At 39.2% G+C, this 27,149-nt stretch overlaps 1 protein-coding gene across 2 annotated transcripts in view; it reads left to right on the top strand.

Annotated features, from left to right (window-relative positions):
• Positions 1-1,602: 1,602 nt before the first annotated feature.
• LOC107316069 (gamma-aminobutyric acid receptor subunit pi-like) overlaps positions 1,603-27,149 on the top strand; it is a 42,152-nt gene continuing 16,605 nt past the window's right edge. For both annotated transcript variants that reach the window (XM_032445353.2, XM_085554585.1), the window contains exons 1-6: positions 1,603-1,718; positions 9,404-9,492; positions 15,399-15,502; positions 23,078-23,145; positions 24,275-24,492; positions 24,935-25,017. In XM_032445353.2, coding sequence (XP_032301244.2) covers positions 9,437-9,492; positions 15,399-15,502; positions 23,078-23,145; positions 24,275-24,492; positions 24,935-25,017 — 529 coding nt within the window. In that variant the 5' untranslated portion in view covers positions 1,603-1,718; positions 9,404-9,436. The remainder of the gene's footprint in view (positions 1,719-9,403; positions 9,493-15,398; positions 15,503-23,077; positions 23,146-24,274; positions 24,493-24,934; positions 25,018-27,149) is intronic.

The raw sequence follows: 27,149 nt of genomic DNA, 5'->3' as shown, positions 1-27,149 counted from the left end.
TAATGGGAATAATAAACAAGCATCAGCATTGTTTCTATGCCAGTTGGTAATAGAATAGTCTTTAAAGCTGTTTTCTCAGTTCTAACGCTATGAAATGTCACGTGAGACCAAACCTGCTGATTCTACTTGCAGCTGTTCTGCAAAACAAGAAATTGGGGACTTTTTTCCACTGGGTTTCAAGCTTTATGCCTGACTGATGAATGAAGGGTAAGCACTATACATGCTGCAGTTTGACTGTATTCAAACAAGAGATGTGAGGGGAAGCATCCCAAAACAAGGACGCTCAGCATATATTCCTGACCAGACCAGCATTCAGCATTTAGAAGGAATATGGGATTTCATGTTTCTAATTTCTCCTGCCCACAGATGCAGTAAAAAATAAGGATTTTAGGCAACAACAGCAACAGAAAGGTGCAAGACAGCAAGGAAATATGCTCCAGTTTTTCAGAGATGTGCTTTTCCTTCTGGACCTCAGACCTTTCTATAGCTTAGGGCGAGTTTCCAGTGCCACAGCTGTGGAGCATCCGAGCAGCCTCCTATAAGAAGGCAGGGGTAATCATTTTACAGATAAATACAAAGCAAAGGACACATGCCTCCTTCTGCCATGAGGCCAGCACATGCCAGAGGAAGGAAACAAAACCTTGGGTCCTTACTGCTAGAAACTGATGGACTGGTCCTCAGAATTGGCTTTCCTCAATTGTCAACATCAAAAAGAAATGCAGTGCCAGTGGATGAAAGAGCAGTTCATAGAACTGAGTTGGAAGGAACCCTTAAAGGCCATCTAGCCCAACTCCTCTGCAATGAACAGGGACACCTATGGTTCCATCGAGGTGCTCAGAGCATGCTCCAGTCAGATCTTGAGTATCTCCAGGGAAAGGGGCATTCCTCTTGTTGTCATCTTTCTCCTCCACATCTTGAACCAGCAATTCTATATTTTGGTACTGGTAACACTGACCCTGTCAGGAAGGAATTTTTCTTGCTTTTCCTTATATCTTAACTGCAGGCAGTGCCTTCTGACAGTAGATATTAACCTGTTGGACATTACTTCCCTTAACACAGCCTAGTGTGGGAACAGCATTACCCCAAGTGGCTTTCTTCGTCTTGTGTTGTATGGAACAGCATTACCTCAAAGAAAGTGATAATTTCACACACCTGCAAGACGCAGACAGTTCCCAAGGGAAAAGGTCAGGAAGAAAAACAGTGCTAAAAGTAACATTTTCCTTTCAACCTCTGCAGACCAACTTGAACAATGTTACCCAAGAACATCCAGAACACCGGGACAGTGTGGAAGTTTCTGGCGAAGGTAGCTGGGATGCAACTATTGCAATCAGGAAGACAAGGCAATCAGTTTTACGTGAGCTTTCCTTCAGGGACATGACAAAAGAAGTGCATTGGGAAGTGCCACCCCTGATTTTTGTTCAGCAGACATCCTTCATCGCTTCTCTCTACAGTGCAGTCAACTCAAAGCCCACTGAAAAAAAAAAAATAAAAAAAAATAGCATACCCAAAGAAACTAAAAAAGGCAAGAATAAGCAAAGAAATGGCAGCAGCTGCTCAGAGGCACCCACAGGGCTTAGCCATCACGAGCAGGGGGGCCCCTCGCTGCCCACCCACAACCCCCGGCCGGGGGCGGGCTCGAACCCACTGTCCCCGCACTCGCCGGCCGGCTGCCAGCCTGTACGGAGGGAGGCGGCCCTGCGCTCCGACCGCAGCTGCAGGTAGGTACGGCACCGCGCCTCGGGACATTGCCCAGAGCCGCTCCTTCCCTGGGGTGCTGTCCTTCCCTTGTCGTTCCTCCCCCCTCTGCTCCATTGCCTTTATTATTATCATTTTTTAATAAAAAATATTTCCTCCCCCTGTTTGAGGTATTAAGATGCATTCCCTTAGGATTAGAATATCAACAGCTGGAATAACCCAAATTGCCATTAGCAAGATAAAAGTAAGATCTGAGGATTGATTTCTATTTCTCCCCAATATTTCTTCCCCTGTCCAAAAAATAAAAATAAAATGCCTGCAAAAGCTTGTTTTTATATATACTGATTGGCAAACTATGAAGCTTCTACAGGAAGGATAGTTTAGGAACTGGCTTTCCTATTTTCCCTCAGTGCAGTGCCAGATCTGCGCCTCACCTCAGCTCAATGTGAAGGTCAATACTGTGCCTGTGCTTTAAGAGAAGTGTGCAGTACTTGAAGAAGAAACACATTGGTTAAGGCTGTTGTTGAGTATTGGGTCATAATGAAGGGAAATACTTGAATTAAATAAAAGCATTTTGTTTTTTCTAGCACGCTTTTCTCAGATCATAGGAAAACCATCCAGCTAGCAACAATTTCAGTGTCTATTCAGATGTTATAAACAGGGTACATAAAGGTTACTTTTCACCATGATGCAACTCTGGGTGATTCTAATGACTGTCACAGAATAATGCTACCGCAATCTGTACTCACAGAATGGGAAAAATCCTGAAGCAGTCACACACTTTATCCCTGTGGGAAGATTAGTTAAATCTGCATTAGTGAAGAAAAAAAACCCAAACAACCCAAAATACATGTTTTAATGAAAAAAATACCACACATTTTCAAAGCCCCTTTTGTCATTTCCCCTTGGAGCTCTTGCTGACTTTGAGCTCAGCTCCATGTCCGACCGATCAGCACCTCTGACTTGCACACTGGTGGGTACGAGCGCACAACTGAGCCCAGGACACTGAACTTCTTTGAGACCATTCACATTTTTGTGTGGTTGGGTGGTAAGAAACATTTCATGTGTGAACACTGTTTGCTAATGCATATGTTTCTACTGAGTAATTTTAATTAATTTGGACCGGCTTGTCTCAAATGCAACAGCTTTCTAGATTGAGAAAGACAGAAGTGCTTTAAAATGTGATTGTCTCCTTTCTTGTCTGTCATCCTTTTGCACTGTTTGAAATTGTCAGCTTGAAAATCTCCCACTTTCTGGACATTTAGTTCAGCAAAGAATTAAAACTTGAGACCCATGCTGATGAGAAGTGCTTGGAGGCTGTGTCCCCCAGAATATTAATACTTTCTGCAAAGGTTTTGACTGTTCTTATGCAAGTCTGCCAACAGGAAAAGTCTATTATGCAGATTCATAGTTTGCACGGACAACAAGGCATCGCTAGGCTATATTCCCCCAGCAAAATGCCTTGCAGTTGTAAACAAAATCAACTACAAACTGAGGGGCTCTTGCTGTCGTGAATCTCAGAGGCATACTGAGAAATACTTAGCCAGGAGGAGAGAAGGTGGGGATGGCTTTAGGCCTGATTTGCTACCACAGGGCTCGAGCCTTAAGCGTATGTTCAGCTTGCAGAGATGTCTCTCATTCTCTTGTGCCAGAGGCTGCATGGAGGCAACCTGAGGGGAGATGAGCTCAGTTCTGGGCAGTTTCCGCCTCACAAGAATGCTATATTGAGGCTCAGAAATCAGGGTGTATGTGGGGAGACTCCTCTAGGTTATGAGCCAGAAGATTCCAATTCTTAACTTCCATAAGGAATGATAATTGAATCTGGCATCAGAAAGACATAGTTTCACTTGTCTTTTCAAATCAAGTTATTACTTTTGTAATCTGAAGCAGCATATTCTGTCCAATCTGATGAATTTTCAGCTATTCATATTAATCAAATCTACTTTGATAATGCCCAATCAAAACAGTGGCTTCACTTTACTGCAGGCTGCAGAAACAAGTAAGGCTGATTTGCATAGCTAGTCAAGTACGGTTACATACCTGATTTCATGATGGGTTGCATGTGTGTTGAAGCTGCCTGCACCTTTCTTGCCAAGTCCAAGGTACCTTTGAGGTTAGATTCATCATTTTCAGCCTCTCAAGGCTGTCTAGCTCTTCAACATTCATCCTTCAAACAGTATGAGAACCGAGCATTTTTCTGCTCTTTGCTGCTGTGGTGTGGGCAAGTGAATGGTGAACAACAGCCACCAAAACCTATGTGATAGGAGGGGATCCATGGCTGCCTAGGGAACTGTGCACAGGCACCTTGCAGTGCTGGCATACAACTTTAAAGACAGCAAAGAGACCTTATTTGGTCCAAGCCAAGCATACTGCAAAGAAAGTGATGGAAGTGCCTTTGAATGGAATACAGGCACTACAGAGTAATAACAGGCAATGAAAGAAAAGTGTCTCACCTCTTCCTGTAACCAGCAACAGTTCAAGAGGAGCACAATCCCTATCCAGAGAGATAATGACTCCTTGGCTGCTAAGCCTTAAATGAGGGGTGTATTGCTTGCACCTCAGCTCCCTGGGTTAGCTGTGCCTTCTCATTTGGTGCTCAACCTTTGGTTCAGGCTGTGACCTGGCAATTCCACTGTGACAAGCAATCACTGAACATCTTCAGATGTCTGTAGAGGTCCAATGACAAAGATAGAAGAACTGAGATGTACCAAGCAGAGAAAGAATAAAAAGTATCTATACATGCATGTATAAGCAAACATTCATAATCTCACAGACTTTTGATTGAATTGCTGTGTGGCACACATACAGATTTTTCAAGACATATTTAAACAGTAAGGAGTGGTATATTTAAATAGTCACAAGTTACTCTTGAGTACATTTATTAAAACTTATTCTTCATTTGTTTGTTACTACATCAATTTTTATAGGTTGTTGAAGTACTGTTTTACTGTATTATCATCTCAGTGCTGTGATACTTGGAGCCAGGACACCTGACACTTACTCTCTTGTTTTATGAAGGTAACTTCTAGAACTGCAGTGCCCTGAACAGCCAGGTGTTGTCTATCTAAGATTCTTTATCCAGAAAACCTTTAAAACTCTCACAAAATTTCTGCCAGTTGACTTATTGTTTGAAACTAAAATGCAAAGAATGAAAACATGTTGATGTACAAAATAATCCCATTCTGTGTTATGTAAATTACACTGATACTTATAAATTGATAACTGAGAACTTGGTTAGAAACAAGACCTCAAACTAGAAAGGAAGGCACATGTCTCTAAAAATTAAACAGTATTAAGTGTATGAAAATACTAGTAGTCATTACTACTATTGTAGCCAAATTTAAAATGGCTCCATTAATGGATTTCTTTGGTCCAGTTTGTGTCCTTCCAATATTTTGAAGACTTCACATGCCAACTTCTGTTATTTGGGGTACTGAAATATGTATTATTTTATATTTGACAAAAGCTTATGAGCATAAAACTTGAGAGGTGTTCTTCAGATAATAGGAACTTCCAAGAAAGTAATTTTATCTGTTACTTCTATTATCTGGCACTTGTGGCAACTCTGTTGATGAGAACATCAAAGCAGAACTGAAATTCAGCATTTCATTTGTGAGCTATTGCTGGGTATGTCAACAGCAGGAGCTCAATATCCCTCCAGCTCTTAAGATAGCACTGGATGGCCCTGTACTCAGCATCTCTCTCTGCAAAGGAAACATGACAAGACAGCTACTTTCTGTGGACCATGTAAATCTAACTTTGCTTACTTGCCCAGGGAGACTTTACATAGTTTATGCCCCTGCCAGGCTAGAGATGTGCCTAGGGTTTAGAAACAAGCTAGCTGGTGTGCCAGCAGCCAGTTGTCAGCCAAATGAATGGGGGTCCCTTGTAATAGGGCATATGCATTGGTCCACTTGCATCCATCAATTCCTGGTGAGATCTGCTGCTGCCAAGTTTTATTCCTTCTAATTTGATCCATTACGAACAAACAAACCATGCAGTCAGTGACCACAGCTCATCTGTGTGCAGTTGACTTCACCTAGTGATGAGCAAGAGTTTTTCACTTGCTGCTTGTGCACAAGTGAAGGAGGACATAGGATTATTTCCCATACGGCTTGGAGTCAATAAGGAATCTGCCCATAAGAACTGAAGAAGCCAGTTCCAGGTGGCAATATATAAATACAAAGGTAGGAGTGAAGAATGAATAAAGTGTTTGGAAGTGATGGTGTTATGCTGGAGCCACAGCCTATGGATTTTCTACATCTCCCCCTGTACATCTGAATCATGATTGCCTCCATGCGTTTAACGCCCTTCCTTCTACTTCATCTTTACCATTTTCAGCTTTCCGTTGTTTTCCCTACAATTAATTCATACTGCTTTGACAACCAGAAGACAGAATAGAAAGTGCCCACATGCACTGGCTGTGATGCAGCTGTGGTGGGCAGCATGGGCAGAAGGCAGAGCAGGGCAGGGAGCTGAGTCCCTCAGCCAAGTGCTTCCAGGAGGCTGTCATTTGGATGTTTGGGTGCAGAAGTTAAAGCAACGTCAATGCTAATTTGGTTTATGCTATCTATAAAACCACTACTAACAGTTTTAGATAGTTCTACGGTTTTAGATGTCTGCAACAGCTTCCACGGGAATTCAGGCATATGGCCCTTACCATATGACAAAGTGCCGTTAGTAATTTTTAGTCTTTTCCATACTTCTGCTTGTGGATAAGATACTGCGGTATAAAAGGCATTTCATGCTTTGATTCATCTCTACAAAATTCACTTCCAGTGAAATTTTAAGATACTGCCACTTCTTCTGCCAGCTCTTTGCCTCATTTCATTCTCAGGTTTGTGAAACTCAAGTAATCTACTTTCATGCTGAGATAAACACCAAATTCTCAGGAGAAACACCAAAAACACCGGATACTATTTTACAGTCTTAACCTGTTCTGAGTTGAAGCAGAAATCACCGTTGCTTAATTATACAGGAAGTGAGTGCAGCTATTTATTACCTTCACCTCAGTTACTTCCTGGAATCTTTAGTACACAAATGTATCAGTATGTGCACAATAATCTGGATTGCACGTGATGTCTGGTAAAACCAAATGGCTTGATAGTCCATGCAGATAACAGGTTATGTGTATTTTTCCAGGCTACAGGAAAGAGTAAAATATTGTGGCTCCTGCTGAAGTAGCTTTAAATACCAATAATTAATAAGGCTCACATACATAGGAAAAAATCCTGCTGTAAGTGTGTAAATGCATGACAGAAGAAATCCAGATGCCCAAGCATGTAAAAAGACAGGTGCTAGTGGAACAGAACAGCTCAGTAAGCCCTTTAAAAATGGACTGAGTGCATGCATGCATGTGTGCAACTGCAGCAATGATTCATACATTTAGCTTAATTGTTGCATGTGAAGCTGCTTAAGAGTTCAGAACTCAATTGTATTCCTTGTCTTGCTGGCAGTGTCCCTTCATAGTGATGGATGCCAGTCAACATGCTAATTAGATATCACTGTTAGTGCTCCTTATGCAGCAGTAAGACCCTCTCCTTCCTCCTATTTCTGTGTTCTCCCTTCTCCTGCACACAGAACTAATCCTCATACCACAAAATGAGTTTGACCTTCCACGTGTTAGAGACTGAATAAAATCTATGACCCTCAAAAAAAAATGATAAGTTGAGAGAGGTCTGAAGGCAAGCTAGTTGCTTGAGAAAGATGAGTAATTAACTCAGTCGCTTGATCTGTTGCACTGTAAAAACTAAAACGAGTACAGAAATATCCATAGGTTTCCTTAATCTGCTTTTAAAGGATCTTAACCATATTAGGGGCTTGTAGTAGCAATTCAAAAGCTAAATATAAAAGAGGCTTTATGAAGTCATTAAGAGCTTTTCTGGGAAACCAGAAAGATCATTCTTATTTTTGGTATAATTTCATGTGAGATAAAGATAGCAGATCTAGAAAGTAACCATCTAGAATGAGCTCCACAGCAGAGATACTGTGACACAAAGGAGGGCTGTTAGAGAATCAGTGTTCAGAGAGCAGCGTTCTGACAACACCATCTGCTCAGCTGGGCTGTGTCTTCCTATTACAGGCTCCCTTAATGCCCCATGTGTGATTTTTGGTGGAAGTCAATGAAAGAGCTGATGATTTATTTTGACTTTAATATTTACCAGGCTGGTGTATACTTCAATGTCCAAGATGTTGAATATTTTTACGTATTTATAAAGCCATTCAAGTGGCTTTCCTCTGGTCTTGCAGCCATTAGCAACTTATTTTGCCACTTATCACTGTTGCAAGTCAGATGCTATTCAAATGTTGTTAACTCAAGCAAACACCAGTGGTGCTGCTTTTGCTTGAACTATGAGCTAAGCCAAAGGTTACTTAAGGGGAAAAGAAGGTAGCTAGCATTTTGTGTTGGCCAGCTGAAGGAGAGTAAAACAAAGCTTCAACAAAATCTTCATTAGTAGCGTTATTAGCAAAATTCATTCTTGACACTGAAAATAGTGTAATTTGATTTTCCCCTCATAAAACCTAAGAGAAATTTCATTTGTATGTAACACTTAACAGTTCTCTTGCTGATTCTGTCTGGCATTTGTGTTGTGTTTTTGTTTTTGTTTTGTTTAGTTTTCAGGCAAATCTTTCAAATAACATTTCTGTGCTTCGATGAAATATAGTAAAAGTTTGCACAGCCCGTGAATTTCAGATCTGTGGAATGACCGCACTAAAGCATTTTGATTGATACTATTTTCATCCAGAAATGGATTACAGAGCTGACAGATTACTTTCAAATAACCATTATGGTTGTGAATCATACTGACAAGAGCAAAGAAATTCCATTCAGAAGAAAGCATCTTGCCTCTGCCGTGCATTTTGATGAATGTGGATGTTTATGTACAGTTAGCAGATTTTTTTGTTGTTTTTAATATAGCTAGAGATAAAAACTTATTGTTTTAATTTATCTGCTGCAACGTTTCCTCATTAACTACAAGCTTACCATAATGTGCATCAGAAGTATTGGTACCACACATGGACCAGAGCGCTCGAAAACAGCTCTGAGTCCCAAAATGGATGGTTTGGTATTTCATTTTGAAGGATACACTGATGTGCCAGGGATGAACTCACCCACAATTGGAAACAGCACTGGCAAAACTCAAGGTGCTTATGATTTTCCTGCATATGTCTGCAGCTGTTTTTCCAAACAATTACTTTTCCAAATATTGAAAGGATAAATGTAAAAATGAAAGAGTTCTTGTAAATTGGAATGCAGTTTCTGTTGGCATATTAGATCTAAGCTGAACATCATGTTGTTTTATTTATTTTGAGTTTTAATTCTAGTAGACAGATACTAATACATTTCTAGCAGCAGCTGCTCAAGGTACAACTCCTCCTGTTAGTGTTGAAAACCTTGTGAAATTTGGATATTTCCTCCTGTTAGTGTTGAAAACCTTGTGAAATTTGGATATTTGGAATGCAAATATGAACTCTAAAACATTAACACTGCTTCCCTTCCCTTCCCTTCCCTTCCCTTCCCTTCCCTTCCCTTCCCTTCCCTTCCCTTCCCTTCCCTTCCCTTCCCTTCCCTTCCCTTCCCTTCCCTTCCCTTCCCTTCCCTTCCCTTCCCTTCCCTTCCCTTCCCTTCCCTTCCCTTCCCTTCCCTTCCCTTCCCTTCCCTTCCCTTCCCTTCCCTTCCCTTCCCTTCCCTTCCCTTCCCTTCCAGGAGCTGCAGGAACTATTGAAGCTGGACCTGACAATGTGCAGTCTGAAATGCTGCAGCTTAAGAGCATTTCTTCTGTTGGTCCTGTGTAGGTAAGAATTATTTACTGAAAATTATTATTTCCTCTACCTATAACATCAGTCAGCTTCAAGCTAAAAAGCTATCTAACCAAGGTAAAGCCAAATCTACTTGACAGCTGAACCTTCTCTCTTTCAAACATAAACCAATCTGGGCATTAATAACAAAAATACAGGACTGAATTCCCCCATGAATCCTCTTCACCCTGATTTAGATCTTTTTCACTGAGAACACCACTGGGGGAACAAAAAAGAACTTAAGCAAATGATCCTTTAAATAGAGGACTACTGTGTAGAGAGTGTGAATATCATATTAGATGCTCAGCAAATTCAGAGGGGTGCATGGTCCTCTCCTGAAGCATTGTACCTTGCCCGACAGGCAGAGGCACAGAGTGCACCTCCATGTGCTATAAGCTTGAGGTAGAAAAGTCATCTTTGTGCACTCATTACTAAAGGAAAGTGTCTTAAAAATTGCCTGGTTGAAACGTGTACTATGTTTTGTAGATGAAATGGTGAATGCTTAAGGAAAACTGAATTGTGTTAGGCTGGAAGGTGCAACTGGTCACTTTCATGTGCAAATAATCCTGCTAACAGTGCAGGTGCCATGGCAAATAAATAAGTAAAAAGGCCTCATAAGACAGAAATGGAGCACTTTAAAAATGAAAAAAAAAAAAAAAAAGTCTTATTTTGGAAGGAACATATTTTATAAGCAACTTTAATAAGAAAATGCAAGCATGGACAGGTTAAACAACATTGCAGCCACCATCCTTAACCACCTGAAATATAATTAAAACCTGCTTAGCCAATTCTTTCTGTAGAAATGCCTTGCCTGTTCACCCTCCCAGTAAATAAATACTTCATGATAAGGTTCTGCCTGAGCTTTACTTTCAAGTTGATGTGCAAACACATTTTTAGATAAAACCTCACTTAGTGAGGGCAGGTGGCAGACTCCTAAGGGGGAATGTGGGACCTCTCCCTCCTCTGCCTTCTGCAGGGCTATGCAGACATTGTTGCCCAGAATGCATTCAGTTTTAGCTTGCCAGCTGTGACTTGTGACACACTGTAGGTAATAATCATGGCTTTGCACTAGTGAAGTTGCAAATAGATCAATATTTATGCAGCCTAACAGTGATAGGATGAGGGGGAATGGCTTTAAACTAAAAGAGGAGAAATTTGAGTTAGATGTTAGGAAGAAATTCTTTACTCAGATTGTGGTGAGGCACTGGAACAGATTGTCCAGAGATGTTTTGCTCCATACCTGGTACTCAAGGCTGGGTTGGATGGAGCACTGTGTCCTGATCTGGTGGGTGGCAAACAGCCTACAGCAGGGATTGGAACTGTGTGGGTTTTGAGGTCCCTTTCAACCTAAGCCATTCTGTGACACCATGAATATTTCAGAAGTGTCTGAGTAAAAACTCACTGAATAATGCTTCTTATTTTCACTTTCAATATGAAGTTATGTTATAGAAATGTATACAAAAAATCTGTAGCCAGTGGATTCTGTGCATTGTCATTATTCCAGACATTGTTTTATTAGTAAATAAGAAATGAATAAATGTATGGCAAATTTATCAAAGTAATTGGTAGAGCTCACAGTTTAAACAGCTATCAAGAAACAGCTTAAATACAGGATTTGATCCCAAGAGCAGCTCCCATTCATTTCAAGGGAGATGTTTCAAATGAAGGATGCTAGCCCCAGTTAATAGGGTTGGATTCAGAAGACTTTGTGGGGTGTTGATGTTCTGGCTAACTTAAAGACCACTTGCATTATTTAAGTACTTGTTCCTATACCTGGGAAGTGGTAATGCCACTGTTTCATCACTGCCAATTAACCAAGAGCCATGGCAGTGCAGAATGCTTTGGAGAAATTTGCAGTGATGTCGGTGATCCTGCTGCTGTTTATCTGTGAAGACAATGCAAAAGCCAATATTGCTGAACATGTCAAGTGTGAAACAAAAAGCAACACCTTTCATTGCATCTGCAAACCCTTCTCCTGTCAGTAGATTGCCTGAAAGAAGCTTTTGGCTCAGCTTTTCCTGAGGGGTGCGTTTCAAAGGCTCACTCAGACTGTGTTTGGCATTTTGCTTTTCCCTTCTCTCAGTTCTGAGGTGTTTCTGCCTCTTTCATGATACATAAATCTTGATGAGAAATAGCCAGGAAGAACATTCCTGCACGTGTGTCTAGAATATACTTTTATTTTAAGCAGTGATATGTGCTGCTGTTTAGGGCAGTTGCTCCCTTCCCTCTCCTTCCCCTTTAGTTTCCCAGTTCCACTAAGTCACTAGCTTGACAGTCTCTTATATAGCAATTGTATCTTTCAGATGTAACCCAATTTGTAAAATATTACATTTTCTGAGCCATAAGAATAGCAAAGGAAATTAAATCATTATAGTCCAACTTTAATAGATGCAAACATGGGCCACTGAGCAGGTGTGAACTCGCTTAGTGATGACAGAGGGCATGAGCACTGAAGAGCATTTTAGAGGAATCAGGACATCCTGTGCTAAAATGTAGATAAGCTAATGCACTTAATGCATGAAACCTCTGTAGGTTCTTTGCCTTTCAACACTGACAGTTTGCTTCTGAGTATGCTGGTAGTTACCTGTGATGGATCTAGCAATGCACTGTGCTCAAGTTGGGGAAACAGCAGTTTCCTCTTGCATAGGATTTCTAAACAATTGTATGGCAAAAATTTGTGCAATAGGTTGAGCTCTGTTAATTCAGTGCATCAATTACTTCACAACAGCTTTTCCTTGGCTAAAAGTTCATTCTTAACTATAAAATCAGCAGAAGAGAAAAACATGAGGCTACATATCATATATTGATAAAGGAAATCAATAATTGTCTCCGGAGATAAAACAAGTGATCTAAGGAAAGTACTTGCCAGCCTAAATAATGCCAAATATTCAAGATCTATTTCTGCAGATAGGTGTTTATGAGGGCAACACACCAGACCGCTCCACAGCCACACGCTGATCTGCAGAACAATATTATACTCTTCCAATGGAAAAGGGGCAAGTTTTTCTTTATGGTTTCACAATATGTGAAAATTATGCAGGAGCAATCCAGTAAAATTGTGAAATTAAACTCATGCAGCTCATTGAGCACTTCACTGAAATTAAATGTAAATTGAAATAGCATGAAAGTCTGTTACAAGTAGAGTATTTAAGAAATGAATTAAATTCAAATGCATTTCTAATTCCCATAATTCTGTACCATATAAAACTGGCATTCTTACTTATATGCACACTTGAACTCAATGTGACTTTCTTGAAGACAAAAAAGAGCTTAAAGGAGAAGCAGTCCTTATTACTTAAGTCTATCCTTAAGTAAACATTAAGAAGTTACTTTTATCAACAAAGAAATAAAAGCCTGGTACAAAATGAGAGAAGTAAAAAATGGCCAAGCTCCCTAAGTCATAAGGCTGCTGCTGAAAACTATCTTTGTATGTGGCAGTTGGGTCTGGTAAACAGAAAAAAATTAAATAGTAATAACAGCACTAAAGGGTAACAGTAGACACTGTGTCTCAAACATTGATTTTGGTCACATGCATTCAATGATACCATCTTAGTATTTAGAAGACTATTTTAGTAAGGCATAATAGGCCTTTTACATGGTTCTACACCACATTCTTAGCTCTAAATTGGAGATACATGGGTTCAAAGGCTGGACAGTTTGGTGGATAATGAATTGGTTGGGTGATTACCAGACGGTTGTGGTAAATGGCTCTATGTGTTGGTGGAGGCTAGGGAATAGTGGACCCCAGGGGTCTGTCTTGGGTCTGGTATGCTTTAACATCTTTATCAGTGACATAGATTATGGGATTGAGTGCACCCTTAGCAAGTTTGCTGATGACACTGAGCAGAGTGGTGCAGTTGATTTGGCATAAGGAAGAAAGGATAACATCCAAACGGACTCTGATAAACTTGAAGAGTGGACTCATGTAAACTTAATGATGTTCAACAGTGCAAAGTGCAAGGTGTTGTATTTCAGTTAAGACAATCCAAGATATGTGTGCTGACAGGGAGGAGAAGAACTTGAGAGCAGCTCTGCCAAGAATGACTTGGTGGCGCTGGTGGACAAAAAGCTGGATGTGTGCACTTGCAGCCTGGAAAACCAGTGGTATCCTGGGCTGCAACAAGAGAGGGATGGCAGCAGGGGGAGGGATGAAGTTGTCCCCCTCTACTCTGCCCTGGTGAGGCCCTATCTGTAATAATGCAAACAGGCCTGCAATGGTCAGCATGAAAAGCACATGGAGCTGTTGAAATGAGTCCAGAGGGGGGTGGGGGGTGGGGCACAAAGATTATTGGAGGGCTGGAGAACTTCTTCTATGGAGACATACTGAGGGAGTTGACCTTGTTCATGTGGCTGGGAAGTTGGAATTCGACAGACTTTGGGGTCCCTTCCAACCCAACCATTGTGTGGTTCTGTAACTTTAGAATAGCATTCTAACGTAAGAAACTGGATTACTTGCTCATAGTGCAAATGCTAAGTGATGGCTTGAAGCAGTGATTGAGCACCTGGTGGGAAGGCAGGGCCAACCTACAGGAGCTCAGGTGCATATAGTACATCTGAGTGAACAGAAGGGGTGGAGCCAGGATCCTCATTTAAGGGTTGGCAGAGGAGACAAGCATGTTTTGTTGGAGATCCCTGTGTACCCTAGGTCTTCTGAAGGTAAGTAGCTTCTTTCCTTTATTTTTGTGCTCAGGGCTGTTGCATTTGAGTGAATCCTCACTTGCTGCAGCCTGGGACTTTGCTGCTCTGTTGTCTTTGCTGTGCTTTCTGTTGTGTTATGATGCAATTGGATAAAATCCATGCTTTTTTGACAGAAGTGCTCAGACTTGATGAGAAGCATAGTAATATTGCAGTCAAAGGAATGTATTATGAGAGGTCCAGAAATATAGCTAAACAGAGCAAGTAGAGATTCTGAGAGGAGCTCTTAGGGGATTAGGAAGAGGAAACTGAGCAGTACCCAGGCAGAAGCAGGAAAGAGCTCACAGGGTGGATGCTCACCCAGCCACAGCTTTGCACTTCTACTCTTCTCCATAAGGCCTAATTCTTATCTTCACAGGGCTAGGCTGCTAGTGCTCCTGTTTTGCTGAGAAGTAAGAGGCAGAGCTAGGATAGGGGTAGGATGAGCACCCATCACTTTAGAACATTCTCCTGGTGAGTTTACAGGTGGCTGCTCTCTGTGTCAGAGAGCCTCTGTCCTTAGCCAGGTAGGCTTCACAGGTGTGTGGCTTCCCACTGTCTTTGCTTGTTCTCAGTCTCTTTGTGAAGCTACAGTAGAGACCTTAATGCAGAGGTGAATTTTGTCCTTACTTGTGTGTTTGATGAACATTGTATTTGTAGCTGCTTCTGAACACAGGAATGGTGTATATTCTTCTTATTCCTTGCTGATTTTGCCCAACAGGGTTATTTCTGTAACCTATTATAAAATGTTGCAGTAAAAGCAGGCTTTTAGATGTGTTTTTATGCACTAATCTCTGAGGCTGGTTTCTGTCTCCCTCCAGGAGCTAAATTGAATGTATTTCATTATGTAAAAAGAGGCTTAATTTTAAGTACTGCAATAGACAATCAACACCACACCCACATTCCTAGATTAGTGCCCTATTTACAGAGAAAGTATTAAGGAAGAAGGAGCCACTTTCTCAGGTGAGATACAAAGAAGTGCTGGGTTTTAAGTTACAAAAGCAGAATCGTTGCAAATAAGGGATTAACACAGCTCATCAAATCTGGTATTTTCTAGAATTCCATTTTTTCTGCAGTGCTGTGAAATGCAGACATGCAAATATTTTATGAGTGTTATGATCTGCAATAATCGTCAGTAACCTTGACCCTAATATAGTATTGATCTGGAACATAATCTCTTTGATAACCAATGCTAGTTTTTAAAAACATACTCATTTTCTTTCTTTTAGGTCATTGCAGATTTCTGAAGCTGAAGGAAAAGGTGAAATTCTTCCCCCAACCATACAAAATATAATAAAAGGATACAACAAATATCTACGTCCGTTTTTTGACAGTAAGTAGAAAAGCTCTGACTGTCATGAAACTCATGCCTGAAAATCAGTGATGAGAGCTAATGTTCTTCTCTGTGCTGCTGCTTGATAGAGACTCATCAGATTGTATTTGATGCCCTTATCTAGAGAATACAGTGTAATAGTTTTTTGTGGCTGAAAGCGTATGTACTCCAGGCATTCACAGACAAAACTTCCAGCTCTGTAGGAAACCTGAATATTGATGTTTATGTTTCCTCAGTGAGCCAATCTGTAGAACCTCGCTTATTTAAAAATATAATTTATCATGATTTCCTAAATACTAACAATAAAAAATTTTAAAGATAAGAAAGCGCTACATATCACATTGCTCACAAAGGCACAGGCAAATCTTATTCCACACCATGTAGTATGTGCATTTCTTATGTGCACAAGAGAATTGCCTTGGGTCTTAGAGATCACTGAATGGGTTCATTGCAGAACTGCACGGGTAAATGAATTGAAAGTGAGTTCCTTGTGTTGGAAGGCTGCAGTCACCAGATTGGAAGACCTGTGTTGTCTCTGGCATGAAGGCTGATGTTACTTGATATCCAGTACAATCATCTGTGAACATCTGAAATCTTAATGAACGTCTTCCTTGCCTGATTCTGGCTATTGAATGTGTCAGAAATACTGAGGAGTTGCAGGCTTTGTGGTTGTAAATTTCTGAATGGAGTAACTGCAGAACTCTGAAACAGAAAATAGTTTGCACGTTGGAAAGATGCTCAGCTTCACATGCCTGTCAGAAAATGAACCTACACAATGAATGCTAGGCAGTTGTTATTGAATTAGAAATTCAGAAATGTTTAAGGTTTCAAATGAAGGCTTTTTATATGCTTTTATTTCCCATTTAAAAGTGATTGGCTAGAGAGATTCCCAGACCATACTGTTACCTCTTGCCATCCAAACACCTGGTGAGACTATCAGCCTGTGCAAGAAGGGCAATTGCCAAGGGCAATTTTTGAATCAATTCCATAAAATATTAAGAGGAAACCCATATTTTAGATTTGAGAGAGAGACAATTATTTCATCTGGTTTATTTTGTTGTAATTGCCTCAACTGCTGCTTTTAGGTGTTTCACAGTTATGAAATTAATAACAAGATAAAAGTAATAACAACTAAGTGAATACCTTCTGGTTTGAGATGTTGCACAGTGAGAAATATATTAGTGACCTCTGAACTTAGTTATTACATTCACTGCTTCAGAGTGGTAACATAGAGGCATTGGCACTGCCATTATGGATGTGCGTTAGTAGGCAGCAAACAGAATTGCAGTACAAAACCCTGTTATCCTAGTTGACTAACACTATGCCACTTTTGAGATATGAATCTTTTATTTCTCAGCTGTTGTAAAGCAGTAAATCTTTAGCTCTTTTTCTGCTTGGGGTTTTTTTCAGAGGGATGCTAGGGACTTCCTCAGTTCCCTTGGAACTCCCACAGGAGCTCAAACACAGCCCGAGTCTGTCATATGCAGAGCTGGTCAAGCAGTGCCAGAAACTGTCAGAACCACTGCTGGCCACAGCTCAGGCACGCAGACACTTGTGTCCCAAAATCTCTGATGGATGTACAATAGCTCCACTACTGAAAGGATGGGTTGACAGTCTGAAAAATACATTTTACTATTGCCAGATGTAAATGCTGTAGTTGGTAGTTTCACAAAGAATGATGAATTTATAAAAATAATTTAGGTTAGGATGACCCAGGTTGATCCCAATTTTGTGCAGCTTTTTTTCTAGATTGTTTGGCAGTGGCTATTGAAACAGCCTGTCCAATTGCATCAATATGTCAGTACTGATTTACTATGGGGAGGGAAGTTGTGTTTCTAGGAAAATGAACAGAGTGTATATGAACATTAATCCTAATGTCAGCATTTTCTGTGTAACGTGCATGATAGTATTCCCGTGGAATGGGAAGAAATATTTACAGCAGACAGCTTGAAGCCAGCCTTCTGAAGATGCTTGTCTCCCTTTTTGGGTCCAAGATTCTTTCCTTTCAGAAACGTGCATGATCTGTTTGTTTGTGTGATAAATACACACTCATAAATATGCGTGAAGAGACCAGTCATAAAACTGGATGGTGGTATTTGTTTGCATCTACAGCATTTTAAACTTAATGCTATCTGGTTGTAATCATAGAATCATGTAATCAATAATGTTGGAAAAAAAACTGAAGATTGTGTAGTCCAGCCATTGATTCATTACTATAATGCACACTAAACCATGTTTCTAAGTACCACACTTACCCTTTTCTTGAAAGCCTCCAGGGATGATGATTCTACCACCTCCCTGGGCAGTCTATTCCAAAGTTTGACCATTCTTTTGGAGAAGCTTTTCTTAATGTCGAGCTTTGACCCTCCCCTGTCAGAGTTTGAGACCATCACTTCTTGTCTTATCGCACTTACCCAGGAGAACAAGGCAAACCCCATCTCAATGTGCTCTTCTGAAGGGAATTGCTGAGAGCAATAAGGTCTCCCTGAGCCTCCCTTTTTCTCCCTTCCCCCTCCCGCCCCCCCCATAGTAAATAGTTCCAGTTCCCTCAGATGCTCCTCATAAGACTTGTGCTCCAGACTCTTCAGCAGCTTTGCTCTTTAGACATGCTCCAGTGCCTTAAGGTCTGTCTTGTAGATAGGTACCCAAAACTGAATGCAGCACTCAAGGTGTAGCCTCACCCATGCCAAGTACAAGATAATCACTTCCTTGATTCTACTGGCCACACATTCTGATAGTCAGGGAGCCATTGGCCTTCTGGGCCACCTGGGAACAATTCTGGCTCATGTTCAGCTGCCTTTCAACCATGAGCTGCCAAATGGAACACTGAAAAATGATTTTTGTCAAGGGTAAGAGAGCAAAGAGGTTTGCTTGGTTTTTAGCATAATGTACTATATATACTAATTTCAATGTTATTTGTCCTCAGAATTTTTCTTCAGGCAGGACATGGGAGATTTCTGATATGGTGTTACCAAAATATAATCATATTCTTACAAAATCATTGCCACTGAACTCCTTAATATCTAATAAAATGAGGTTTTAGTTCATAAAATGTCCATTAGGCATGAAGAAACGATAATAAAAGGAAGATTTCTTATTTGTTTCTATTGGCTTTAGGGAAAAGGAATCTTTTCTTGTCGAGGAAGTATTACTGCAGCTTGTAGCTCTTTGTTTTAGTCCTTGTGCTGGGATTGGCATATTCCTGAAAATTAACCCAAGTGAATGAGGTGATGAAGATATTTTTCCTTAGAATTTAATGACCTTGTTTGATGTTAAATTATCTGCTCTTGCATGGATTAGAATGAGTAGGTTTTCTAGATTTCTGGATTAATCTTGCTGTCTCCTCCCATGCAGGTCACCCCTGCAGAACCTTGCTACCAAAGCACTGCCAGTTATCCCAAGCAGACACTACTGTTCCCATCTCTAGGCACCTTTTTAGGGTGCCTAAAGTTACATTAGATAAAGCTAGGCTTATTACCTCAAGGGTGCATAGACATTTAAGACTGACTGGTTAATTTGTCTGTGCTGGGTGGCATGTTCCAGTTGCCAAACTACTGTCATAACTTCACACAGTGTTTGATACACAGGAATCCCATCTGGGATGTTACCTGTCTCTTCTGTCATTTGCATATTACTGTTTCCTTTTCTTAAGTGTGGCATTTTAACGCTCCAGTTTGAGCTGTTGCATCAAGCAAGTCCTAGGTAATCTGAACAAATAGACTTGGGAAGTTCTATTAATAGGTTAGAAACACTACCTAATAAAGAATGATTTTAACTGTTCTTTGGGCTGGAATATAGAATATTTTTATACTTACATTAGTAGGTAGTCCCTCTTAGTGTAATATCCATCATGGTCTTCTAGATAGATATGGAAGTCTTCTTCAGAAAAGCTAACATGAGGGATTTCAAAATGCACAGTTATTTTCCTTAAATGTGCTACATAACCCCGACACTTTATCGCACCCAGACAAGCAGATTTTAAAATCAGGTTTTCTGCTGAAACTGTGTAGAACTTTAACTTAGGTGCTGTGCCAAACCTCTCTGAATTAATGAGAAATTCTTGCTGACTTCAGTGAGCCTTGGATCAGGTTCACAGAGTTGTTAAGGGATGCATAAAATCTTGTAAATAACTTTATACAAATAGATTTTGTTCTGTGATTGAATGTGATAATTTAAGTATTCTAATTAAAAAGAGAGAGACTAGGAAAAGGTCACAGCTAAGTGTGTTTGAATATGGAAGCTACTTTCAAGTGGTACAGAGAAGTGCCATCCTTAAATCAGTTACTCTAAACCACACTTATAAGATCATTTTCCATTGCTTTTTAATGAGTAATTCATTTCAGGATCTCAAGGTTTAAATTCAAGAAAGCCAATTAAATCTTCTGGTCTGACTTTGTATGTAAGCCTGGGCACCATCTCTTTCCCAAATGTTGTTTAAATTAAGTTCAAGTGTAATTAGAAGAGGGCAGTTTGGTTCTCAGAAGTTTGCTGTTTACCCCTGAAGATATCAGGAGATGCTGGGATGTTAAGCGTATCTGAGAAGTTCTGATTTGGTGAGACAAGCTCACAGGGCAAATAAGAAATTAATACCAAATAATTGTCAAGTAAATATTATTTTATGTACCAATTAGCTTTTCTCCTCTGGAGACTGTTTACAGATATAGCTCATGTCTAATCCTTCACAGAAAGGCAAAAAGCCCAGAGTGTACATGTGGCCACTTGTATAATGGAAAAAAAAAATCCCCACAGAATTACTGCTGAATCCTTAAGACTTGTGATTTAATAAATGCATGACTTGATGCAAAAACGTAAGCTTCAGCACATGGACAGTAATGTTAGATTTTCCTTCCTTTCCTTTGGAAATAAGAGACGTTGTGAGATTACCCCTGCAAATGTAGTACTGCATCACTGGGTACCCTTTCTGTGTGCTTACTGGCACTGTCTCCTCTTGGAGGAGCTCAGTAAATGCTATCCCTTGATATTCATATTACAAACTCTCATATTACAGTTCCAGGGTTTTCATCTCCTGGAATATTTTTCTCCCTCTCTATTGAACTCTTTCTGCTGTTTACACATTTTTTTATTTTTTTATTTTAAATTTTTTTAAATGTGGGAAACAAATCTTGTCTCAGCAATCTAATAACAACCTTGCCAATACAGTCTAGATTGCAAGGTAACTTAATTCTATGTATTGCTCCCTGTTGCAAAGATATTTTTGCCAAAGTATAATACTGAATGCTCATGTTGAAGTGATTATCTGTGACAACCACTAAATCCTTCTAAAAGGTGCTGCTTGCCAAGAGAGTTTCCTGTCCTATATGTACTGCCTGTGTTGTTTGTTCTCATATTAATTGCTTACATTTGGCTGTATTTTAATACTTTTTTTTGGCAAATTTAACAAGCTGCTAATATTACCATCTCCACCTGTTTTTATGGTGTCCATAAAATGTACTTGCAAAGATGTATCACTGTCTGAAGATCACTGATGTGAACAAATATAATTGAACCTTATTCTTACTAAAAATGGGTCTGTCTTCTGATGTCTTCATATTAATAATTGCAGCTGAAATCTGTCAGAAGGCCTGTCTTTATCTGTCCAGCCATTTCATATAACATACATTTGTCAAGAAAGGTGTCTTGTGGTAGGAAGTTAAATAAGTGGACAAAATCCAAGTTTAATGTACTGCTTTATGTAGAAGCCCCATAATATTTTTAATCCATTATTACTGCAAGTTTGAGTTATTCTTTCAAAAAGCCATTCCTTTTAAGAAATTTCTGAATACCAACACTTTTTAAAGTTTTCTTAAACTCAGTTTAAGCTCTAGTGGCTCAGCACTAGCTGTTCTTTATGTTGTTGACTGATTTTAGTAGTAGGTCCTTGGAACTGCAAGAGATAGATGACTTGGTGGTGGTTTGCTTTGTTGGTACAAACTTTTAACAGATCATGATCACTGCAGTGGTCCAGAAGTAAAGTAAGCTGTTGACCCTTTGTAGAGCTTTTGCTGCTCTTCTGTCTGCTTTCCCACGTGGGAATATCTGTTAGTATCTGTTAAGTGCATTAAGTAATGTTCTCTGTACATTACATGCATTTTTAACTTCTACTGAAATTTAGATTGTGAACCCCTTTCTGTAACTAGATTTACTCTTTTGCATATGCTTGCTAGATTACTCTTAATTTTTAAGATTCAGTCTGCTAACAGGAGGAACAGAGCATAAAGGTATTAAAGTGTCAGAAACAGAAGAGAATGAAAGGAAACAGAAGAGCAATCTGTCAGTGGTCTGGGAACTTCTTAGTCAACTAATTTTGTTCTGAAGTTAACCTCTATAGTCTTTCAGTGGATGAATAATTTCTTCTCATTTCTAACTGTGCTATATAATAAACAGAGAGATTACCATCAGGGGCTGCTGCAAGCCTGCAATTGTTTATTAAGCTTGAGCTTTATATTTTAACTTTCAGCTGAGCCCAGAGCAAAGCGTTTATGGATTCTTTCAGGAGTGCCAGATTTCCATGATTCAGGAGCTTTTTCAGAGATTTATACTTCGACTCTTGCATTACGAGTGGAACTAATTCTGGAAAAAAACTAAATGCACAGATGTGTTGCTCAATGGGATAGTGTATCTGTCTCATCTTCCCGATCTCTACTTTATCTGGAGTCATATGAGAGTTACCTACATAATGCATTGCATGTGGCCTACAGGGGGTTTCAGCAGCATGCATGTAATGTATAGGCACTGTCAGCTCAATAGCTTAGATTGTATCTAAGCTATTCCTTTATTTCCAAGCTTTGCTTTCTCTTCTTTTCAAATTATTTTGAAAGATGCACGTATTTATTAGGGATTTCCTTCTGTATCTACTCTGTTAGTTCTGCACGTATTCAGCCAGGACTGATGTCACGTTTCCATGAAAGCTTTGCACAACTGTATTTTAAAATGTGGAAATGGTGATCTTCCGATGCTCTGAAATACACCTTCATAAGGAAATAAGAGCCTGAGTGTACTAACATCACAATAACATCACAGCCACTATGTAGATAAGGTGTTTAAACATGCTGAATCAACATTCAGCTGATATTATTAGAAGAAATATGAAGTGACTTGCTTTCCTCATAAATGCAAGTATTTGTTGCAAGCAAACCGTCAGTGGTCAAAAGCAAGATGTTAAAATTCTGGGAGACAATATAGACAATGTATTCTTAAGCAGGCAGTAAATAAAGTCACTCAGATATCCCATCTGGATATTAAACATGTGACATTGCTAGGAGCATCTCCTTTGTTTGCCAACATCTGGCAGACCAGATGTTGCAACTGGAGGAATTCTTTCCACTGCTCTGCACCTTGAAGCAGCAGGGTGTGATGTATTGTGGGGATTGTGCCTTCCGCACCTTGCTCTGTGGAGTTTTCCCCTCTACTTTTCTTTCTGAGGAAAAAAAAAAAATCATACAAATCTACCCTAGGAAATAAAAGACATTTGTTAAAACCATAGTAATATTAGCCTAGTAGGACTGTATTTTGGCAGTGTGATCAGTGAAATTCTTTCCTAGTCTAAATTTGAGTAATACTTTTTTTTTCTTGCAGATGGTCCTGTGTCTGTTGGAATGAGTCTGGATATTGCAAGCATTGATACGATATCAGAAATAAATATGGTACTGTAGCTTTTGTAATCTTTTTGTTTAGCCTGTTGGTAAGCTTAATGTCTTGCTGGCAGTGTGACTGAGGTATTTGCATGCAACTTTGAAGCCACTCCATGTCCTTTTGTTTAGGAACAATTATATTTTCTCTTACCGTTACAGTCACATGTTAATTTATTCCAGCTGTTTCATTACATTTGTATCAGTTCTTTTTGAACAAACCATAAAATGTAGTATAATTTTCTAATTCAAGATCTGGTGCTATATAGAAACAAAAGACAAAGTTCATTATTCAGATATTCAATATTAGAAAATATGGATATGTGGATAGTAATGCATCTCACCATTAAATTACTCAGACTTCTAGATAAATGGGATCTGTGAACTTCTTTTGTACTCGGCAAGTATTCACAAGTATTTAGGAAAGGAGAAGTAAGGTGTGAACTAAATATTGACTTATTATGGTGATTAAAATGCACCTTAATGTCAAAAGTTGATTAACAACACATTAAGAAATAGTGTGGTTTTAATGTTAGACTGCAAGGTATGCTTGAATTGAAGGTGAGTTGTCCTGCAAGCACTGTTTCCCTGGTATTGTTAAAAGGATAAATCCAGGTAAGAGATGGTGGTATCTTTAATATATTTTCAGAACTTCCTATCACACTTGATTCTTTTTCCGTTATGAATCTGAATTTATATAACCTTTTTTCCACAGTTTTCTTTAAAATGCATTAATTAATGGTGTATGGGAACAAAATGCTGTTTGTAACCACTTACTTATATATAAATCATTGTAGATTTACAGAGCCAGTTTATCTGCTGTGAAAACTCTGATGACTTCAGCTGATTTATTACCCCAGGCTGAGGCCCTCAAAATTTACTGTAAAATTTTGATGACCTTAAGAACAAGATCTACTCCAGATAATATTTCTTAATGACTTCAACATCACTTCAAGTGCTGGGAAATGTGGCCATATGAGGGCTCATACTACTGCTGTCCAAGTGCCTGCACTTAGTACTGGGACACAGATAGTCTCAGTATATCTGTGCCCAGCAGCTGGTTCCATGTACTTTTGTAAAATGAAATAATAGTGATTAGTTTTAAATAGAACTCTCTCATTTACATATACATATTGTGTTTCAGGATTACACAGCGACCATATTTCTGAGGCAACGGTGGACTGATGAGAGGCTTTGTTTTGATGGCAATAAGAGTTTAAGTTTAGATGGTCGGCTTGTGGAAATGCTCTGGGTCCCGGATACCTTCATAGTTGATTCAAAAAAGTCTTTTCTTCATGATATCACTGTTGACAATCGTCTGATAAGAATATACCCTAATGGAACAGTCTTGTATGCTATACGGTACGTGTATACCATGTACCAGCCTTTGTGTTTGACTTCTGGTTACACTCGAAGCTTTTCAGGTTAGCATGTTTTTATGCTTTAGAAGCTGTTCTGTTTGTAAAAGTAAAATATACATGGTCTTATAGTTTTACGAATACATAATATGGTTGACTGATATAATTAAATTCTTAAAATTAATACCAAGTCTCACTTTCACCCCTAGATAGATTCTGTTGCTTTTGTGCAGACCAAACTCAGGAACTGCCCCTTCTGCCATTGCAGTTGTTTTGTGTTGAATCATCACAGAGGAAAGGAAGCTACAGTGACTGATTTGCATTATTTATTGCAGAACAGTCTTCAAGATTCAAATATTCAATTAAGTGACATGGCTTGTTGTTTTTTTTTTGCTTTTACTGATGAAGTTTTATCCCCTTAACAATTGGTGTTACTGTTTTTCAAGGATCACCACAACTGTTGCATGCAGCATGGACCTGACCAAATACCCAATGGATAAGCAGACGTGTACCTTGCAACTGGAAAGCTGTAAGACAAGTTGTTCTTAGTATTTCTATGCTGTTAGAGAAATGGCTGCGAGTGATCATTTCCATGGGCTGCTGGTGTTAAGTGTTACTGAGGAGGTTGGAATATTCATAAAAGTGACAACACATGAAATAATGAAAATAGAATTAAAATAGTATTTTCACACACAGATGAACTTGTGAAGCTTCACTGAAAATAGCGTGGCTGTACTGAAATACTTACGTTAAATAAAACCTTGGGAGATGCCCCTAGGTTCGTTCTGCAGGACTTGCTGCAGTTATTCTGTTGGTCTCTAGGGGGGGTTCTTTGAGCAGGCATTTTTCAGCGCAGTCAAGAAAACGTGTTGGTTTTATTTTTTTCGCCTCTTTTCTCTCTTTCAAATATTGTTTTTACTATTATTATTATCATTTTTTTTTTCACCTGAAAGAAGGAAATTGGGATAAGATTTGTTTTTAAGGCATAGAAATCATATTTCATTAATTTGCTGTCTTCATATTGAAAAAGAATAATCATGTGGAGGATTCTGTTCTGAGAGAAGAATATAGAGATCCTTCTATGACATTTTTAATTCTCTCTGTGACAGTGCTGTGGGGAAAAAAATGTCATAAGCAGAAGGACCAACACTAAATCTGTTTTTTTTAGGTTCTCACTGCATCACTGAAGGGTCCACATAGTTTCTGGAATGCTTTCTAATAACAGTCACTTTTCAGATATCCATAATGTTCATTTTAAATGAATTTTGCTGTTTTTCATATGAATAAGACTCTATCAAAATGTTTTGGTTTTTTTTCATGGGATAATGCAGAGTAAGACCTAAGAGATGTTCTATGAGATGGGGGTGGGGAAGTCAAATATTTATCAACACATATTCAGAATGTTCTTTTGGAAAGTTTTTAAGTACTTGTTGAGTTTTATTCTTTGGCATTTCAGAACAGTGTGAGTGTTTATCATTTGTATTGGTAATGACCAATTATAAGATGGCTTATGAATCAAAGTGAGCCAACCCCCAAACCTTCCTCACACAGCAGTCCCTTTGGAATCAGCAATTTTATGGGGATAAGATCTGTTTACACTGATTCCAATGGGAGTTTGTTTTCATCTCCGATTTGTTTTCCTTTGGAAGAACATATTGGTAAGTCACAATATATGGCTTTATATTAAACACATTGCTTAATGAGTCATATAATATTTGGTTCCAGAATGAAATATGTGTCCCACCAGAACACTGAGTTTTAAAAGAGAGATGATTTAAAAAAAAGAGAATTCCCCATATAATTAAAAATAAACATTGTTCAGAATGATTCCATCTGCTTTTTCAAAGCTCACAAGCGTCTGCTGTCCAAGGGGAAAACTTAGCAATGTCATCACAAAAGCTCCCATGTCAGTTTGTGTTTAGTTTTGAGGAGAGCAGCTAGGAACAGTGAGTGCAGAAAGAAAGAGTGTGTCTTTTTCTTTAATGCACTGTAATGTTTTCTTACAGATACACTGGAAATGGTGCTTATGTCCTCATGAGATAAGCTTACATCAATTAACAGGCAAAATGACATCATCACTACTTGCAACTGCCATTATATGAGGCTAAGAACGGTGAATGCAAGTTTAACTGTACCTCCATACAAACATTTCTAAATAAAATATAAAATATGTAGTAAGTATTTCAGCTGAAACAAGGCATGTTAGATGTTAAACACTTAGTTCTGCAAAGGCAAACAGGCCATGATATTGTCAAGCAATGGTTTTACACAATAAAAAAGCCCCTAGTGGTCTTTACAACATGCTCTTTTATTATTAATAGGTAATAACATAAATTGTGTTATACTTTCTAAACAGTGAGGCACTTCTGAGCCTGAAATTTTTAAAGCTTTTTCCTATTTTTGCAATGCTTCAGAATGTTGTGGGGCACCAGTTGGTGCTTTGGGAGCATTTGTGACCAGCAGTCGTTGATTCTGGGCTGGGGGCTTTTTTCCTCCTTTATACACCTCCCTCCCCCCAGGTCAGTTCAAATACATATTCATTTGTGGGCCCATCTCTGAAATTTTATTTCCTTTCTTATCTCATCCTTTAGCATTTCTGCAGTGAAGAGCCACATGAGGGCACTTAGCTTGTGCTTGACAATCAAGAGAAATTAAAATTAG

This window comes from Coturnix japonica, chromosome 8 (assembly GCF_054131305.1).
Source record: "Coturnix japonica strain WE chromosome 8, WE-NBRP24, whole genome shotgun sequence".
Taxonomy (NCBI): Eukaryota; Metazoa; Chordata; class Aves; order Galliformes; family Phasianidae; genus Coturnix; species Coturnix japonica.
The sequence above is the reverse complement of the archived record's forward strand: the minus strand, read 5'-3'. Positions and strand labels throughout refer to the sequence as shown.